The sequence below is a fragment of the Rhea pennata genome, chromosome 28, assembly GCF_028389875.1.
Source record: "Rhea pennata isolate bPtePen1 chromosome 28, bPtePen1.pri, whole genome shotgun sequence".
Taxonomy (NCBI): Eukaryota; Metazoa; Chordata; class Aves; order Rheiformes; family Rheidae; genus Rhea; species Rhea pennata.
Window position 1 is genome coordinate 4,630,653 of NC_084690.1, and position 19,489 is coordinate 4,650,141.

At 39.8% G+C, this 19,489-nt stretch overlaps 1 protein-coding gene across 1 annotated transcript in view; it reads left to right on the plus strand.

Moving 5' to 3' along the window:
- The window catches only part of KCNU1 (potassium calcium-activated channel subfamily U member 1), a 49,720-nt gene extending 31,441 nt beyond the window's left edge, over window positions 1-18,279 (plus strand). The window contains exons 20-27 of the mRNA XM_062596671.1: window positions 1,521-1,620; window positions 4,061-4,285; window positions 4,675-4,852; window positions 10,141-10,218; window positions 13,367-13,509; window positions 16,841-17,038; window positions 17,437-17,540; window positions 18,180-18,279. Coding sequence (XP_062452655.1) covers window positions 1,521-1,620; window positions 4,061-4,285; window positions 4,675-4,852; window positions 10,141-10,218; window positions 13,367-13,509; window positions 16,841-17,038; window positions 17,437-17,540; window positions 18,180-18,279 — 1,126 coding nt within the window. The remainder of the gene's footprint in view (window positions 1-1,520; window positions 1,621-4,060; window positions 4,286-4,674; window positions 4,853-10,140; window positions 10,219-13,366; window positions 13,510-16,840; window positions 17,039-17,436; window positions 17,541-18,179) is intronic.
- Window positions 18,280-19,489: the final 1,210 nt, after the last annotated feature.

Sequence of the window (19,489 nt, forward strand, 5' to 3'; positions counted from 1 at the left end):
GCTGTACACAATTCCTGTATTTTTAAGTTTGCAGTACTGTGTATTGAAAAGAGATAGGAGGCACTGCAGTGCTGGAAAGACCAGTTCCCAGGTTTGGGATTACAATCAAACACAGCACATGTCATGAGCATATTGCAGAAGAGGCTTGTGAGCAAGCCTTGGCAAGAGTCAGTCATTACATTTTTTTGCAGTGCCATTAATAGATGCTTTGTGGCTGTTTTATTTTTGCTGATTTTAGGATAGGTGAACAAGGTAACCTATTCTAGTACAAGCAGTCCTGGGATTTGTTATTACTCACTTAGCTAAAGACCTGGGGAGCTAGTGCAGGAACTGCAAGAAAGTTCTGGTCTGGTCTGATGAGATCTCATGTGGAAAGGAAAAGACTGTACGTATATGCTGCGGTTACTGACATGACTGTGGCTTTTAATTATTTATCCTGTGTATGAGTTAAACATATTGCCATAGTACCATGGAATTTGGCACAAACTGCAAAAATGGGCATGGTTTGCAAAAATGGGCAAATTCTTAGGTTATTTGCTGCAATGGTAAGCTTAGTACCAGCATGGGTCAGTCTATACAGGGCACCATCTAGATCTGCCTTGCAAGTGTCATAATGAATGACACCTTCTCCCTCTCCTCTCTGTTAATCTTATCTTACTTGATACTGCATAGGCAAGGTACGGACAAATTGGACAATAAAATCAAAGACAGGACCATATACATCTCCAGTCGTACAGCTTCACCGAGGCTGTTGGGTTCAGTGTATTTTGTGATTCTAGATGGCAGGTCTCAGTTATCATTACTATTTCAGTTACTGAGTGTTCAAATAAGCTTTGCTCCCAAGTCAACTGTCAAAGGTTGATTCTACAAACAGTGAAGCTGGAAAAATGGTGTTGAGCAGATGGTTTATCCAACCGGTTTCAAGTCTTCAAGTCTTTTTCTGTTCATGCTTGGGTCATGAGCAGACATCAGTTCTTTTGTAACCCCTTGCTGTTTGATCTGTAGCAGTTTTCTGAAACCATTCAGTGTTCAGAGTAGCTTCTAATTGAATAGCTCTTGTTTCACATCATCCTGTTACTGCTTCTGGATTGCACAATGCTCACAAACACAGCTGCATATCTGAAATCTGTCTCTGAGAATATCCTGCAATATGGGTCTAATTTAAAGTCCCTGAAGACAAGGGAAAAATTCCTGCTGACTTCTTTTTCTCTTAATCAAGGCCAGTATTGTTCTAATGAATATCCTCACTAAGAACCCTTTGCAGTATATTTTTCCTTATATTTGTCCAGCTCAACTGACATATTGACAAAGGAATTGCTCTACCACACAACTCTTTCTGCCCCACATTGTATGGTTATGCACAGTTCGTATACAACCAAATTTTCCTTGCCACTATGGGATGTGAAAACTACGAGGTAAATAAAGAGGGCTTCTCAGCCACAGATGATGAGATGATATAAACTGTAGTTGCTGATGATGACAGGTTGTTCTGTAGCTGATCAGTTGCTCTCTCTGTTTAGGGATTTGGACATCCAAGGAGAGGAGAACAGCAGAGTCATACTAGATTCAACAGGAAGGTTCCACTGGTGCGATTCTGTTCCACTGCAGGAGGCTCTTTTGGTAGGTGTGGTGTATTTCTCTTTGGGACCTTCACCTGTCTTCCTCCTTGTTCTCCTAGGAATAAGCTGAGTCTCCACAGCGCTGATCTGAGTGGAAGGCATAGCACTCTCTAGTTTACTGTTTATTTAACAGTGTTACCTTAACCCCTGTCTAACTTTGATCTCATATGCAAAGCTAAGATACAGACCTTGCCCTGAAGAAGACAGACAGAGGACCATTGCCCCATTTTTCAGGAATGAGTTGCAAATAAAGTGTATTGACCAGGGTCACAGAGAGACTGTCACAGTGATGGGAGCTGAAGGCTCATTCCAAGGCCGCATTCCTTTGTAATTTAGGTGGTAACCTGGGAACAGAGAAAGATCTCCAAGGTAACAAGGGATCAGTAATGCCTTCCATGTTCATCTAAAGCAGGGTGGGCCTCCTATCTCAGAAGAGAATCTCAGCAGATGGACAAAGGAGGGACTGATTAACGCCTATTTTGCTTTTAAATTTTGTAAAGCGTTTTTGGACCTTTGTGTCCCTGACATTATTGATCTGAATACCTTTAAGACTGTTTGGTTTATTTCTTTAATGTAAGTGTTTAATCCTTAAAAGAACAAATCCTATCTAGAAGTGGCAGGTTGTACTCAGAGCTGCCAGAGAGCTGAGAGTAGGCAACCAAATCTTGCAATGAGGTGATCAAAGATTTCATCAAAAATACAGAATGTTCAAGCTGTTCTGCCAGCTGGGAGACTTGTAGCAGGCTGGAATTCATGCTGCTTGAAATGCTGCAGCTTCCTTCCAAGCAAATAAAAGGACCCTATTGCCCAGCAACCTCCAAAATAGGATTAGTTGTTACAAATGGGCAAATATCCCAATGGAACTGGAAGCCCAGCTCAGAGAATTGAAGGGTAATGTTTTGAAAAGATCTTACAGGCCTGCTTACATGAGGAAAAAGCTTGCAACAGCTAGTGTGTCCTAATTCCCCATGTACCACTTTTGTACTGTACTGACTGTTTCTGTGACACTAAGCTAGACTCTGCAAGGGTCTCTTTTTGAGGAATTAAAATGCCCACAAAGGAAATTAGAGCATAATAGCTATTGCAATGTACATTCACATAGTATCTTCCTTTACAAGGAGATTTCTGGGACAGGCAAGCCCTCAAAGGTTTGGGAATTTAAGATGCATTTTCAAAAGTGAATTGAGCATTTGACAAAGTCCCAAAATGTGCTTCAAGCTTTTAAGAGCCATATTTTTTAGGTCATTTAGGTGCCTAAAAGTGCAAGTATATCCCCCTGGGATTTTTCATGAAACCTCAGCAATAACATTCTGTTTGGAAAGCATGGAAACTTAAATACATGTACCTTACAAAAAATTCCCCTGGATGTCCGTCTAGAGCTCAAAGCATCTAAGCACATCTGAAAGTATGATCTTTGACTTTTACATAGGGCTTACATTCTTAAATCACTTAAATGTTTTGCAGAAATGTTACCCTCCATCTAATACTACATAGATGTTGGATGTTTTTTACCTTGACCTCTTTAACAACTAATAAAGTTGGCCAGATATGACCAACTTCTTTGCCCCAAATTGGATGGAAAGCATTAAGTGCTTCAGTAGTGTCCTCAGAATGGTTCACCTGTCCCCTTCCCTATTGTGCTCATTCACTATTCTCACTGCTTCTGTTGATCTTATAATTGCATATTTCCTCTGCAGGTTTCAGCAGTAATAGTTTTTCCAATTGTTCCTATAAAATAAGCTATAAAATAAATTGTGGTTTTAATTGTTTAGCTTCATTCAGCAGACTAATCGTTGGACTTTAGGCATGTTACATTAAATACAGCTAAAGGTTTCATTTTTCAATTTAACCTAATCTAATTAGTTAGAGACAATCATTTAATTTGGTTATGATTCTAATCTCTCATCAGGAAACTTCCCCCTGACAAAGTCTCTTGTTTCTCTTTGAAAAGAATACTGCCAGCAAATGGAAAATTGCGGGAGTGTACTGATCCCACAGTTCCTGGTTAGTTAATGTGGACATTAATGTGGTGCCTTTGGCAAGATTGGTTTGGCTGACTGATCATACCACCTAGCAATTGTAAGAAGCCACACTAAGCTTATCCCCTAGTACTATATTTTCCCAGACTACATTTGAGAAACATGATCAATTAGCCAGGAAAAAAAGCACCAAGCCATAGCAGTTATTCTACTTTTGGTATCAAACTAGTACCTTGTCCTGGTTTTACAATTTTGGCACTTTATGTCAACATTTATGAAATTTTCACTTTTGCAGGACAAGCTTGGATTCCAAATACTTAAGAGGAAATACTTCATTTTATATGGAGTCCTGATATACCCAAAGATGTTACACAGCTAAGAAAGAATAAGTCTTTCTAATTGAAGAGAAAAAAATGAAGTATACCTCACAGCTGGTTTAGCAGAATTCTGTTTTAAATTTAGAGTTGCAAGGACCAAGCACTACTGGACCTGCAGGATCACATATTGGTTTGTGTGTTTGGCGATGCAAACTCACCGCTGATTGGGCTGCAGGACTTCGTGATGCCCTTACGAGCTAGTAACTTCATTTACCATGAGTTGAAAGACATTGTTTTTCTTGGGTCTTTGGAGTATCTGCAAAGAGAATGGAAATTTATTCAGAATTTCCCAAAGCTGTGGTTATTCTCAGTAAGAATTTATTTTGAATATTCTCTCTACCTCTTTCTGCCTTTCTCTAGCGTTCATGCACTCTTTTAAATACATTTTAAAAGTTAAATATGTTTTGCATGATAATGGATAGCACAATTCAGTTCAAAATGATTAAAATTATCTCAGGCTCTAGACTTGAACCTGAAACCAATTTGTTGTTGAAAGTACCCAATAAACTGCAAGATAGATTTTAGACCTGTGAATTTTCTTCTCTGACCAAAGTTGCTCAAACTTTGGAGATGCTTCCAAAATGGATTTGTGCCTGTTAGGTTTGAAAAAGAGTTCATGTTCACCTTTCATCTTTAATTTTTGATAATGTTCAGCTTTCTCAGATTTCTGTTCATCACTATTTCTTTGATTTTTATCAGGGTAGTGCACTCTCCTGTGCAGATCTGAGAGCAGTTAATGTCCAGCACTGTGCTGCATGTGCCATTCTGTCTTCCAACACTACTGCTTTGACCAGCCCTGCTCTGGTGGACACAGAAAGCATCCTAGCCACTCTGAATGTCCGATCCATGCAGGGTAAGCCCAGCTCAAGCCCTCTAGGTAAGCGTGTTTCCCTTTGCTTGTGAGCATCCTGATGTGATAGAAATGGCAGCTAGAGTAGGGAAGAATGCAAGGGTCACTTGTCGCTACTCTGAGCCACAGTCTGTCTTTACTGAATATAAATTTATATATGTTAAAAGAGCTGGAAGTCTGTTTTAGCCTAGCTGGCTGTGCAGCCTAGTCCAGTTCTGTAGCCTGAGGTATGCAAAGGACTGATAAGGCTAACGTTGCACCTGGAAATTTGCCAGTCCCTCCTGCAAAGTCTGGATGAGGCTTCTAGGTTCCCAGCAGAGAAGTGGTTAGAGAGTAACTGGTAACCAGTGTTGGTAACTCTTGTGTTATCTGCAGAGCAAATCTGAGTGGAGTCCCCTTCTATTCTTCAAAAAGAAAAAAAAAATATTGCCTTTCTTTGAGGCTTGAGAGGGTGGGTGCTCTGTTCTCAGGCAAACTGAGCACGTAGCACAGAAATGCAATGAAAGCAAAAACAACTTCAGCCCAGTATAATATTTATTGTCTCTCTTCCTCCTCTAATTTGGCGAAGGAGCTAAGATTTGTCCTCCTCTTGAGAATGTGGAAGTATTAATTAACTGAAGACAGGCTGAGAAATGGATGGCTCTCCTAAGTGTTTTCCCTATACTTTATTATCATTCAAGGCTTTTAAAACAATGACTGTGCCAAGGGAAAGATTAGAGTGAGGCAGAGACTGTTTTTTTAATAATAACTTGACAAAATAATATCAATATACAATATATACAATCAGAACAGAAGAAATATGACTTATAAGGGATATTTGAGTAAAAGATAATTGTGACTTGAATACATGACTTTTTAAGTAATGTATTTATCTCTATATAGATAGAAAGATGTATGGAACTCTTTATTGAATATATAGAGAGAGCAGGTAAACAATATGTACTTAGATTATATATATATATTTATATATATAAAAGTACATATGTGTCTTAAGTGTGTTAGGGTAGAGACAAGCAGGGACAAGGGTATTTGTGTATTACCACTAGCACTGTGTTTCAGCTCATCAGAAACAGTTCAAATATACAACACCTTTCAGGTATGAGCAGAAATCAAGATTGCATGGTCCTCTTTCAGGATCCTCCATAAAGTGTGGTCTAGACATTAGCAAAGGGAAGTCAGTAATTCTGGTTTTTGATTTTGGTTTTGAGAAGGGGCAGGATCAAGGAAGTGTCGTGGTATCAGATCTATTGCTATTTCTCATCCTTTGCTGTGTGCCCTTGGCAGCTACTGGAACCACGCTGCATCTCAGTGTACAGCCCCATAATAATATTTTATCTCTCAAGGTTGTCTCAAGCCAGACAAATTAAAGTTTGCAATGCAGCACTATGGAAATGCAAATTATTCTTGTTATTATTATCCATTACTGTGCTCAGTTATTTAAGAAAGATTGATTGAAATTAGAGGGGATAGATTCTGTTACCATTTACTTTAATAGCATTGTCTTCCTCTACTTGACAAAATACTGTACTTCTATCCCACTGTGGTTTTACTATTTTAGGTATTTCACTTTACATATTTATACAGCACCTATTGCCTAGCTCAGATGTTTGTGAGTTGTCGCACCATAAACTGACTACAGTTGCAATCTAATAAATCTTTGGCTACTAAATTAAGGCCATTCCTCAGATTTACAGTGAGTTCTGCAGACAGAAAAGCAGTATTCACTTACAGGATATTATCATCAATAAATAAAGATATATTTATGAAATAAGGCTAAAAAACAAACTTCAGTTCTTCCCTAGACTAGCTATTAAATCTGTTAGTGATTCATCCTCTGTGTAAAAATTAGCTCTCTTTCCTTGTAGGTTCATTAGATGTGTTGTTAAAATACCCAGCCCATGTTGTTCTTTGCTGCTGTAATTATTTATAATTATAGGCCCAGAATTGGGTTGAGATTCTTGTAACAGGCTCTCCTGCTGATTCAATCGCAAGACTAGGGCTGTGTTTTATGCTCCTATAGCACTTTGCCTCTGAAAGTCTCCAGACACATTATAGACCTGTGCCCCTATAGTAAATTACTCATAGATTGTTACCACCAGGTTTTGGATTAAGGTGCCAGGAGTGGGAGCAAAACTTGCGTGTCTCCACTCCCACTGTTCCAGTCTCTACGCTACCTCCCTACTCCTATTATTATTTTACAGGAATTCATTTTTGAGAAGACAAAAGTGTGACTGAAAATATGTTGCTATGTCTAAAAGCAGGCAACATAAAAAAGATTGTTTACAAGTCCCTTTTTTAACTGCTCTTACCTTTTCATAGCCTTACAAATACAACAGCGGTTCCTTGCCTTCCTCAGTCAGCTGCTCCTGTTTCTAAGGACTGTTCTGTTGATGACTGTGCAATATAAGACCAGTATCTCAAGATGCAGTCACTAGCATTTATAAATATTTCCAAGAAGGTTGGGGCCAACACACTGATCTTGAAACCTAATTGGACACCCATTTGTTTAGTTAGGCATGTGAGTGTCTTTGAAAGACAAGAAAAAGCTGATCTTTCTTTCTTTACCAGCACTGAACAGGTGTGGAAGGGGTTAAAAATCTCACCCTGCACTGCGGCTCTGCTAGGGAGTATTTGCAGGGTCTCAGCTCATTTTAGGTGGTCCCAATGGACTGAATAGCCTCCAGGTAAAATAGTTCACAGGGTCAGGAAATGAGGAAGCTTTCAAGGAAAAGAGAGACCCTGATACAAAGTGAGAAAGGGGGCTATTCTCAGAATTTATTTCTTTTGCTGTGGGGAGAATGAGTAAGACTATAGACAGAGACACTGGCATTATTTAAGTTATGTAAGAGCACTGCAGACAAATACAACATAGCGAAGAACCAACAGGACCGAGTGTATCAAGAAATTTACCAGACTCGGTAACTGTCAACTGGGCTAGGAGATAACATGAGCAGTAAGTAACAGTAACATAGGCTGTGCTAGTGCTCGTCAGAACTTGTGCTGGTGCCACCTTTTGCAGTAATTAGTTAGATGAAATTGTAGAAGTGAAATCTACGTTTTCCACCAGTGCAGTGTATGTACAGTGGGTGCTTCTGGCATCGGAGTTGCAAAAACATCAAGTTTAGGAAAAACATATCCATTTGTAGAATAAAGATCTAGGAGGAGCTGTGTGGAAAAGTAAATGGGCAGCTACTGATATATGTAGGGGAGACCCCAAAAGTACAGCAGTCCTCTGGTTCACAGCCTCATTTTCTGAGAGAAAAGGGTAAAATTATATTCAAAAGCCTCGGTCCAAGAAAGATCCTCAACTTGACCTTGATTAATGTTAGCAAACAAATGTGGAAAAGCATTGGCTAGCAGGAAAGGTAGGAAAAGATAGAAAAACAGAAGGGGAGAGTGGATTATGGGTAGCTGGGAGAGCTTACTATGGCAAGATGTTAGTGAACTGCAGTGGATAAGGTGCAAATTTAAAATCAATTTCTAATTAGATAATGAAACTATTCATCTGATTTAAAAAGAAAAGACAAAGTCTGTTTCTCATGTTGTAGTTGTCATTGCTGATAGAACAATGACTTGCTTGATATCCAGCTACCAATCCAAATCCTTTTTCATCCCCAGGTTTGGTGCAGTAGATAAAGCCACAGCATGTTGCATCATTACTATAGGGAAAAATGTGCATTTATACTTATTTAGATGAAAATAATCCCCTAACCCTTAACAGCTCAGGAGCTAACATTGCAGCAAGTGTAGTCTCAGTTTGGAGATTGTAACAAAGCCCGGATCAGTTGCGTTTCTGTGGTTTTAGATTTCAGTGTGAGCATTTCACACCAAACCAACCCAGACCTATTCTGTGCATTACCTGTCTCATGGGGTAAAGAATTAGAGAGCTCTCTTAGAGAATCAGATCCACACAGAGGTAAATATTACCTACACTTGCAGGAATGAGCGTTTACTAGGGTCAGTGCTGATGCCAAGGACTTGTAGTCTTTCCCATGGAAAATTTAAGGTTTTCCAGTAATGCTGTAATTATCACTCTGTCATGTCACAAAGCAAACAGGTTGGCAAACCTAGGTACCAACTAAATAATCTGTGGCATAATCTAAACATATAATGGTAATTAAGTCTGACAGCTTAATAAGCTAGTGAAATTCAAATGTACAGTAGTAATCTACAATTAAGTAATCTTTTGTAATAGCACCCTGCCAGTTTGTGAGATTTCAGGTACAGCGCTGTGTACTGTTTTGCGGCAAAAATATTGACATAAGGAAAAGGTATCCAGGCAATGATCAAACATGTATTCAGATCAGCCAGTACGGTACATGGAAAGGAAGAATAAAGGCAATGATTCATTTCAGGCATTCAGTTGCTGCCACTTGCATATATTCAGAAATGCCATGCTATACTTGGCAAGGGCCTTTTCTGCTGTACTGAGGGGTTATGATGCCTGACATCACTAATAAGTTTTTTGGCTGTCCATCACCTATACTTAGAGATGATTGATTAGAATAGTGGTCTCTCTATGACCATGTTAGAGTCTACATGTTGGTCAGTCCTGGTCTTCATCTAATTGCCAGTGTTCACTTGCTCCTGTAATGGATAGCAATGAAAAAATTTAGACATAATAGTGAGGGAAAGGATTGGGTATAATCAAAACACAGAAAGCAGACTTGGGTTTATTGTCTTGGGATCCCCTAGGCTTGATTCTTCCCTCCCTTACTTTTTTGTGACTCCCTACTAAGCGTGCTAGCTGGTGAGAACTGAAAGGGAATCAGGATACATTTCTAGGAACTTTTAGATTTCTCTTTTAAGGCTTTTGGAGTGTCAGATTTTCAAAAATCAGGATATTTGCTTTTGCTTTCACTTCTGCAGCACATCCCGTCCATTTATGCACAGCCTTCTTGAAGAAGGAAAAAAACAACTCCATCTCCCCAAAAACTTTGAGCCCAAGTTGGCTTATTGGGGCTTTGTGCTGAACAACACTATAACCAGCACTGCTGTTCCACAGAGGGTAATTATGCTTTAGTTATGATGTCAATAAGAAGCTCCCAGGAGAGATTTCCTTTTTAAATCCTTTGAAGCTCTGAGTGAATAAAGTAAGCCTTGGAAAAGCAGACCAAGGCAAGAAACTTTCTAAATATAGGAACTGCTTTGGGATTTTTGCATGACAATGACATTATTTTTAGGCACAGGTAGGAGATTTCTTGCATTTGTCAGTCAGAACCACTGCTATGTCTTGTGTTCTTTTTTTTTTTTTTTTTGTTTCTGCTTCCACCAACTTCCCTGTCTTTTCATGTTGTTATTGACTATTTCTACAGAGACTGCTTTCAGAATGAGAGCATCGAAGAATCAATCAGAGCCATGTTATAAAAAGATCCCCATCACCACAGAGCTGAGTAAGTTATTCTTTGGGAACAAATTTCACAGAAGCAATATGCGTGCTGCATTATTTATTTACCCCAGGCCCTTTTTAGAATTCACAGACAGAAAGCGACAAGCACTATATGTCCAAGGAACATTAAAAGGTTTGACTTAGATGTTAATTCACTAGCTTTGAAAGAGTCAGAATGGTTTATCTGGAGAATAAATATAGCAAAGTGTTACAAAGGTCTCAGTGTGTAGCAAAACTCTGAAGCATTCATTTAGGAGAAAGATGATGGCCTTTTTTTAGGAGAAAGATGATGACCTTTTTTTTTTTTTTTTTTTTTTTTCCCTTGTGATGGACCGAATCTCAGGAGATGTGAGTTCTAGACATCTGGCCCACATTCATCCCGCCTATCCTAAGACACTTCACTAAGATAAATAAATCAGAAGCCTATTTGCCTGGCCTCCCCTTGTTTTCAGTGGAGAAAGAGGCACCACCAAAGGCAGTTCTGCCCACCTGCATGAATCTAACTTTCTGTGTTTCAACACCCCGAAATACTTGTAATGGTTCCCTCCTCCTTCTCTGGATATGGTGGTAGCAGCAGGCTTCCTCCCCACTTGTACAAATGGCTGTGGAAAGACGGAGCCGATTCCAGACAGTCTGCAGTTCAGGGCATTGTGCTGTGAATGCCTTGAACAGGTCCATACATACACCAATATGGACAGGCAGCGCAGGCATTTTACTCCAGGCACCTCTGTCCTTATCATTCCAGAAGGCTTAGCCGCTCTAGATTGCATTCATAATTGGGGCAATCCAAAGAGCTCTTTCATGCTATACTTGGCTATTTTTTATCTTTGTCTTCATCCCCCAATGAAGGCTAAATCCATTACTTAGAAACATTTGCAGTGATTAACTGATTACTAGTAACACAGCAGTCAGTGTCACACCAGAGTGGTGTGGCTGGGCTGCCAGTCCCTGGGGACATGGATGTTTAGCTCCATTTAGAGTGCTGACATGAGAACATACTCATCAGATTAGCATAGCATGTTGCTAAGCATCATGATTGGCTCTGATTCACTCAGGCTTTTTTCTGTCTTCCTTTTTTGCTTTTTCATGCAATACTTGCAAATGCTAGGTGGGCTCAGCGAATTCAGGGAAAGGTCTTCGCTATCCAAACCTTCCCAGGTTTGTAACTGAACCAAGGCTGATGACCAGTCCTGGTCTCTGGCAGGCACTGGCAATACTTTATCTGTATGAGGCTGTAGCGTACTGCATAGTCACAAATTTACCTGATGAGCTGGTAGATCAATGTGGGAGAAGTGCAATGCTGTATCCCAGAAGCAGTGAAGCACCTTAACAGGCTATGAGTCCCATATGCTCCTCAGAAAGTCTGAGGAGCTGCTGAAAAATAAATAGTGCACGATAATGATAAGATAATGGTGCCTCCTCCGGAATCGTTTCAGAACTCTTGAATTTCCTGGAATGATGTTTGGATACTCTGTTGTGTTGTGGTTTAGACTTAAATTTCTCCTATGTTAAAAATATTCAGAAATATTTTGAGCTGACTACTGAGGCTCAGCTCCTCTGGGAAGATACTGTGTGGTCAAGCTGATGTCTTTAGATAGGCATTGCGCCAAAGTGATTTCCCTCCAGGATTTGGTGTGTCAGTGGAGGGGAAAACATCTACAATACATTGACATGACTTGGATTTTAGTCATGTCAGATCTTTGACAAAATAATGAATCGAGCCTGGGCCCTTAACAGGGGCCTTCCTCCAGCACATACTGAGCTAACAACACATCTAGTAAGAACAGAGTTGGTAGAATTAGCTGAGGGCCTGCATACCTCTAACAAGGTTTGTGTAGGTATTTTGCCTTGAGGAGCAGGAGAGTTATGCGTTGTCATCATGCTCTGGCATAGTGCTGCTATGCCCAATGGTGAGAAACCTTGGAAAAAAAGAAATGCTAAGCCAATCGCTTGATATTCAGCTGATGCAAGGCCTGTTAAATGCCAGGCTGCACATTGGGCTTTTGTGGGCCCAGATCTACCAAGCTGAGAGCAGTTCGATATGCTGAACATCTTCTGTGCTTGTGGGTTGATCACTGGGTTCACAGGCACATTATAAATGGATATTCCTCTGAAACAATGGATTCTAGAAACTCTTACCATAAAAGGCCAGAGATTTGGGAGTGATATAGCAAAATAGTCTATGAAGAAATAAGAATCCCACAAATACTTAAAATGGTGTGGGGAAATAAGGTGGGTCACTTATTATGCCTGCGAGAGCATGCTTTAATACCCAGATTTTTATAAACTAGTCAGTTTGATTAATACCAGATGCGGAGCCAACCCCTAAAATCCAGGGCTGGTAAAATATCTTTACTGAGAAGACAAGGCTGAAGGATGACACTGATACTGCAAGACAACAGGAGGCATTAATAGTATTGTGATTTTGGCTAGCTTTAGTCATCTTTAAAAATGATCTACTCAAATGCCTCCTGGCCTTAGGGAACATAATAGAAATTAATCTTTACTCACATAGAGTACTTGTTCTCTCTATGTATTTTTTAATGGGAAAACATGGGTTCTTGATCTGCAGACCTTTCAATCCTCCTGTCTCCAGCTGTGCTGCTGTCATTCCTCAGTATTCTTACTGGCAGTGCTAGAATGTCAGAACATACCTAGCACATTCAGTAGCACAGTAGGGGCCCTCTGTCTAGATATACTTAGACAATTCACTGAAAATAGAAAAGTAAGTTAAAGAAGAATCACTTTCAGAGTAGGGAGACTTCTCCAAGACTATCTCAAACAGCAAGAATAAGGCTGAGAAGCTAGTGAAGATTCTAACATATCACTGTAACAGCAGGACAGCTGTGAAAGGAACTCTAACTCCAGTATAAGCTGATAGAGATAGTGATTGTACTTCTGTTAAATGAGAAAATTTGAGGGGAAAAGATCAGGCTAAGTCCCCCCCCCCCCTTTTTTTCTTTCTTTGTTTCTTTCTTTCTTTCTTTTTTAATGATTCTGTGTCTTTTGGCTCCTCTTGCAGCCTTGATCAGCAGCGCTGAATATTTTGTTCCACTTTACTTTACAAATCCAGCATGCTATGGCTAGTACTGAACACAGAATGGCTCTCTGTTTCTAAGATGTTTCCTGTTTCTTCCTTGCTTCTCTAATAGAGTCTTCACCGAATGCCCAGTTCATTAATCGGGCTTTCAACATCAGTTCTGAGATCTCTGACCAACATCACCAGCTTTTCACCACTGCTGCCTGCACAGGAGATATCTTCTCAGATAGCTTCTTGAATTCTCTTTTGTCTATTGTAAGTAGATGCATCAAGTCCTGTCATAATTAGTGGCATCAGAGACATCCCTTCTCTGTGAGGAGTATAACAAAGTGACTTAATCTAGTGTTTACAATGGTCAATGCCAAGTGCTTCAGAGAAAGTCGCAAGAAACCTTGCAGTAATTGGTGATTTAATTAGTTATTCTATGCCCTGAGAATTATACATGTCACTTCATGTCACTTTTTATGTAAGCAATTTGCTTATTGGTCAGCCTGTGTGATTTCTTGGGGTAGTGAGTTCCACAGACTGAAAGACAAGTATCAGCTCCAAAAAACACGACTCTCAATGGATTCTCCCTGTGGTTGATAGGCACATAGAATTTCTTGGAGAAACTTTTAGAGTGTCTTGATAACTTCCTCCCTTTCCTAGCTCCAAAATACTGATATGCTGCAAAAATATTTACAGTCAGCCTAATTTATTTACCTCTTGATAAAATGTTGTTACTATCAGTCCCTCTAAGGGGACCACAGTCACTAAAGCCAAAATTTGGCACAAGTTGGTTCCATGCGGGAAGTTCCAGCAGTGATGCCAAGGGCTGAGCAGATTATGGGGACACTGCGTTCTTTCATGCAGAATGGATTTTTACAAGTCTGGCCAGAGATGCATGGGCAAGCTGGAGAAACAGGGAATCTGCACTATCACCATTTTACTAAAGCAGACACAGGAGTTTAACTCTTCTCATCTTAGCTGTCAGTCTGGCACCTGGGCAGAAATTCAATGGAAGTTTGGATAGAAAATCCAATGAACTCAATGGGAATCTCTCAATGCTTATTTTCTGAAATGGTATAAAATGAATTCCTGCTGATCCAGAAGACCACATCAGATTTTAAGAGGAGAACGTATTTTGATTCTCTATAAATTTGTGTTAATTTCCCTTTAAAAACATTTGCATCGTGAGGACTGGGTACATTGCACCAAAAATGTAAGAACAGAGGGAATGCAACAGTCCTATCCTGATGATGTAATCATTTTAAGGTACTGTCAAAAGTGAGTGATACTCTTTGTGGTGACACCTGTGAGTGACAGTTTGGTGCAGTTAAGCTAGGATTTGGCTGCAAAATAGCTCATATAAGCTGCCATTTTCAAAATGACTTTCTCTTTTTCTGAAAGCTCCCTTCTTCCTCTTCTCCCTGATCCCCTACGCCTCAGTAAAGTTCTATATATCTTGCTCTCAATTCAAGTCCAAGGGGATAGTGCTTGGGTGGCAGTTTTAGAGAAAATGAATAAATAGAAAACAAATCTTTCAAAGGGATAAGGATTCCAAAATAAGTGTGTCAAGTCCAGTTATACTTTCCTGAGAAGGCTTCTGTGGTAGTGAAAGTATTATATTGCTGCTATTCACTGATATGTCAATCAGTCAGACAGTAATTAATGACCACTAATGTCAAGTGTAAAAGCAGCTTGAGACAGAGCACAACCTATCTTAAAGGATAAAATTTCACTCAAGTGTAAGACTCCAAGTCTGTCCAGGAATAATCAGTACTCACCTCTGCTTTAGAGTAGAGGAGCACCTTAAGTTGAATTCCATTAGTCTGTAAATATAGGGAAGAATGAGAGAAATATTATATTGCTTAACAATTGCAATATCTTGGGAAAAAAGTATGAATGAGAAGAAGGAGAAAGAGGAATAGTTCAGAAGTCCACTATTACCTCCATTTGCTATCACTGTGAATATCTGTTGAAATTCCTTGAGACACTCAGAGGAAAATTGCTGTTCTCTTTCAGTTTGTAAGGAGAGTGGTAGAAGAATCTGCGTGGTACAAAGACACTTTTCATGTGGTCCATAAAGTGAAATGTTACCCCTTAGAAGCCTGAAGCAGGATTGGCACTTGCTCTAACCTGGCTCTTAAGAGTGTCCCTAAGCTACAAAGAATAATTCAATGAGTATGGTCATTAGGGCTCAGATACTGTAATGAGCTCTGAATTCCCTTCATGATCTAGCTGCAGGTTCCTGACCTACACAGGGCCAGCTTACTAGCAACTGAAGTCAGTGGGTCTAAGCAACTGCTTAGTGATGGGTGGAGAAGGTTTCTAGCCTAGCCTTCCTGTGCAGGGGCATTCCTGGAAATGTGCATATCTCCAGCCGTAGCCAAACAACAACTGGCAAGGAAGGTAGTATCTTTCTGGTACATTACAGAAACAGTGCTCCTTTAAAGTTAGCTTGGAGACCCGTTCTGGATGCAGGAGCTTTTCCTGAGTGCGCGTACGTACATACATGCATACCTCCATAATTGTTTTCCTCCTTTCAAACTCCTGCAGTGTAACTTAGCAAAGAAAGTACAGAATGAGGGTGACACGCAAATCCTATTAATTCATCCAAGTATGGAAATACAATCCTTTTGATGTCAAAAAGTACAGCAATGATATGTTAAAGAGCTCAGCATGCTTCAGTTAAATATGTAAAGTGCAGATTCCCCCAAAGCTGTATCACTCCTGGATAACTCTGGACTATAGCTCCGTACTTTAAAAGCCTGAGAATTACTCTAACAGTATTATACCCTTTTGCCCAACAATATGGTCAGATGTTCTTAAGCGGATTTGAGTTTAGCTTGGATTTAGTAACACCATTTCTTCTCTGCAGCTTGTTTAGTTTCTTTCCTCAGGAGAATGCAGGTGACAGATTCCACGAAGTGGCTCTATGTAGGAAATGAGCTTTTAGGGAAAGGGTGGAAATTAAGTTATTTGATGCACTGCAATCAGAGGGAATGCTTTTAGATCCAAAAAAAAAAAAAAAAAAAAAAAAAAAAAAAAAAAAAAAAAAAAAGGAAAAGGAAAAAAAAAAGACCCTGAGTTTTTAGGAGGTTTTTTGCCCTCAAAGCAGAAAAAAATACTGAGACGTGCACAGAGGGAGACTTTCAAAACCCATATGGCAACTGCAGGAACAGAGAATTTCCTCCTGTTCCTGTGCCCTAGCTGAGCAGGGCAGTTGCCCTCATCAATTCCACTTCACACACTGTGCTTATGCTCAGGTGACATCAGAGCTGCTGCCCAGGCTTTTTGCCCTCCTTCCTGCCCCCACCCTAACTGCAAAAGTCATTTGAGAAATGAAGGGGAGCTATGGCTGACTGCCATTTGTGTCTTTGAAAATTCCCCATTCAGCTGCAGTGTGGTGTATGTTATAAGAAAATAGGTGGGATCTTCTGAATGCTCTTCGAAACTAAAATGGGCTAAGCAGGTGGAAGTACACAAAAAACTCCAAAGTCATTGATAATATTCTTCAGATTTGCACTGGAATAATTTTGCCTTTTTTCCAGGAACCAGAGCATAATACTTCACCTTTGAATTTTCAATGTCTCCTTCTTTCCAGACCTACTACAACCATCACATCTTGGCTTTGCTGCAGACTCTGGTAACAAGTGGGACAAGCCCAGCATTGGAGGAGCAGCAGTTGGAAAAGGACAGTATACTGAGCAGAAGTTCTGACAAAATAATGCACAATGCCACTCGAGGTAGATCCAAACTGGCACTCCTGCCACTGTCCAAGAGGTTGTTAACAGGTGTCACGGTGAGTTATATCACTGAGTGGTACTTCATAGGCTAGGTTTCATCCCTACCACTAGAACTAGGTGAAAATGAAAGGGTGATCATGTTTACATGAAGTTCAGCTTCATTCAGCTGAATCCACTATGTAGCTTGAAAAGGCTAAAGACATCAATTAGCCTCATTTAATACTGGATTCTAAGCTTTGGGGGAGCACTGGTTTTCTGTGCTTTTTTTCCTTTATCCAGTGATAAACATATAAGGGTCCTGGTTCTATGACTGCAGCTCCCAAATGTTACAGCACTAGAAATAGCGAACAGTGATCATACCAGTGATTATACTTGGCTAAATGCCTTAGTATTAGGCTAGATTGTCTGCTTTGGTCCCTTTGGGATAAGAGTGTTTTTGCTTCTTCTATAGCAGGAGAATTCCTTTGGAGACGTTTACTGCAGAGCTTTAGACTTCTTTGGGATACTCTGCTTTGGACTCTACCGTCTGATGGAAGAGCCTAATCCATGCAAGAATAGGCAAGTACACTTCATATGAAATGGTATTGTAAGTCAAAGAGTAATCAGGACTCTGAGTTAAACGTTGTAGACAACTTGAATTCGTTACTTTTGTCTTGAATTTAGACATGGCAAGTAGGCCATCTGAGGCAAGCTGATGTGTGATCTGAACATTGCTCTCTGACTAATTCTGGGGACTGATCAAGTGAGCCTTCTTTATTAGGGAGCTGCTGGAGCATAAAGTTAGTAATATTGCTGAGGGCATAGATTTCAGAGAATTTACAAGCAGAGAGAACTTTCTCGTCTAACCTGTTCTACTCAGTGATCTTTAAAATTTCAAGATTTTAGTAATTGCTTGAGCTTCAGATCTCTTAGATATTTAGTCTTGATTTGAAGATTTTAAGCAATCAAGAATTCAACACCTCTTTCAGCAGCTGTTCCAGAGACTAATTAGCTTAATTTAAAAAAATATGTATCCTATTCTTAGGTAGGAAGATATGCAAAATTAGACCTTCTGTACCTCATCTATTTGTTCTAAAGAATTCTGCAGATGCAATCACTCATTGCAAAAAAAAAATCTGCAGCTTGTTAGCTATCCTAGACATTCAGTAGCAAGACCTCACAAAGCAGTCTGAATCTCATATATTAGTGCTTTTTCAGGTTTGTGATTACTCGGCCCCGCAGTGATTTGAAGATGTTGCCTACAGATCTGCTGTTTTGTATTGTTCCGTTCAACATTGCAACAACGGATGACCTGTGACATAGAGTGGAGAGTCAGTTACCAAGCAAGAAAACAGGTAGTAAGGAGAGCTTCATGCCAAAGCTTTGAGAGATTGTGAAATGCCCTGCAAATAAAGAACTGTACAAAGTATTAAGACCTCACAATAAATTTTCCTGATTCTTATTTCTTAGGGGTGCAGTGGGCAGTTTGAATTTGGCTAAACACTGGCATGAGATTATCACTGAAAACTGTATTGTTAAACTCTAACATCAGAATGGGAGTAAAATGCCTCTCTGTAAGGAAAAGGGCAAAAACTTGAACCTCTGCTAAGCCCTGTACAAAGCAGACCCAGTTACATACTAACTTAATGACTGTGTCAAGTTTAGAGATTCTCTGTTGAATTTCTCAGTTCAAAGAGTACAGCACTCTAAAATGTACTTTTATTACAAACACAACAGTAGATGTTGGATTGATATGTATTAAAAGAAGCAAAAAAAGCCCGTGAACTTGTACTATAAATCAGGTCCCACCCTTATATTACAAAGTCAGTTGTGAGAAGCAGGAGAGAGGGTTTTTTTTCCTCTCTTTCCCCTAACACTAATTAGGTTTGAAAGACTGCAGCTTGAGTCCAGATACCACATGCTGAGAAGAAAGGAACCCAAACAGCTGACGCAGAGTTCAGACTAAACTAACTGCAAGCTCCCCAGGGACATCACAAGGTAAACTTGATAGTATCTGTCATTTACAATCATTATCAGGCAGCTGAGTCTCTGTAATTTTACTAGGGAGCCAATTAACAGAACCCTGAAGCTCAAGAATAAGGTCTTGGTCCTTTTTCTGTTTTAGACAGGAAGGAGGGAAAATAAGTCTTTGTTTAAAATAAATACTCCAGAAGCCTTCCTACCCAGGGGAATGATCAGATTTGGGCTTGCACTTTTCCTTTTGAGGGATAAGTTAAAGCACTGAACTCAAAGTCAAGCAACTGGCTTTGGTACCCAGCTCTGCAACAAGTTGTCTGTATAAACTTAGGTGAGCTATTTAACTGTCTTTATCCTAATGCTGCCTACTGAACCCAGGGAAAAATAACAACGTAGTTGTTAATTTAGATTAGATTATGAGAGCTTTGGGGAAAGAACCATCTCCTGTGATTTGTGTAGTATAGCATAATTAAGTACGGATTTAGGATGGGACATTTAGGGACTCTGCTCAAATAACATGAATAAGAAGCAGGAGAAAGTCTTGGACCAAA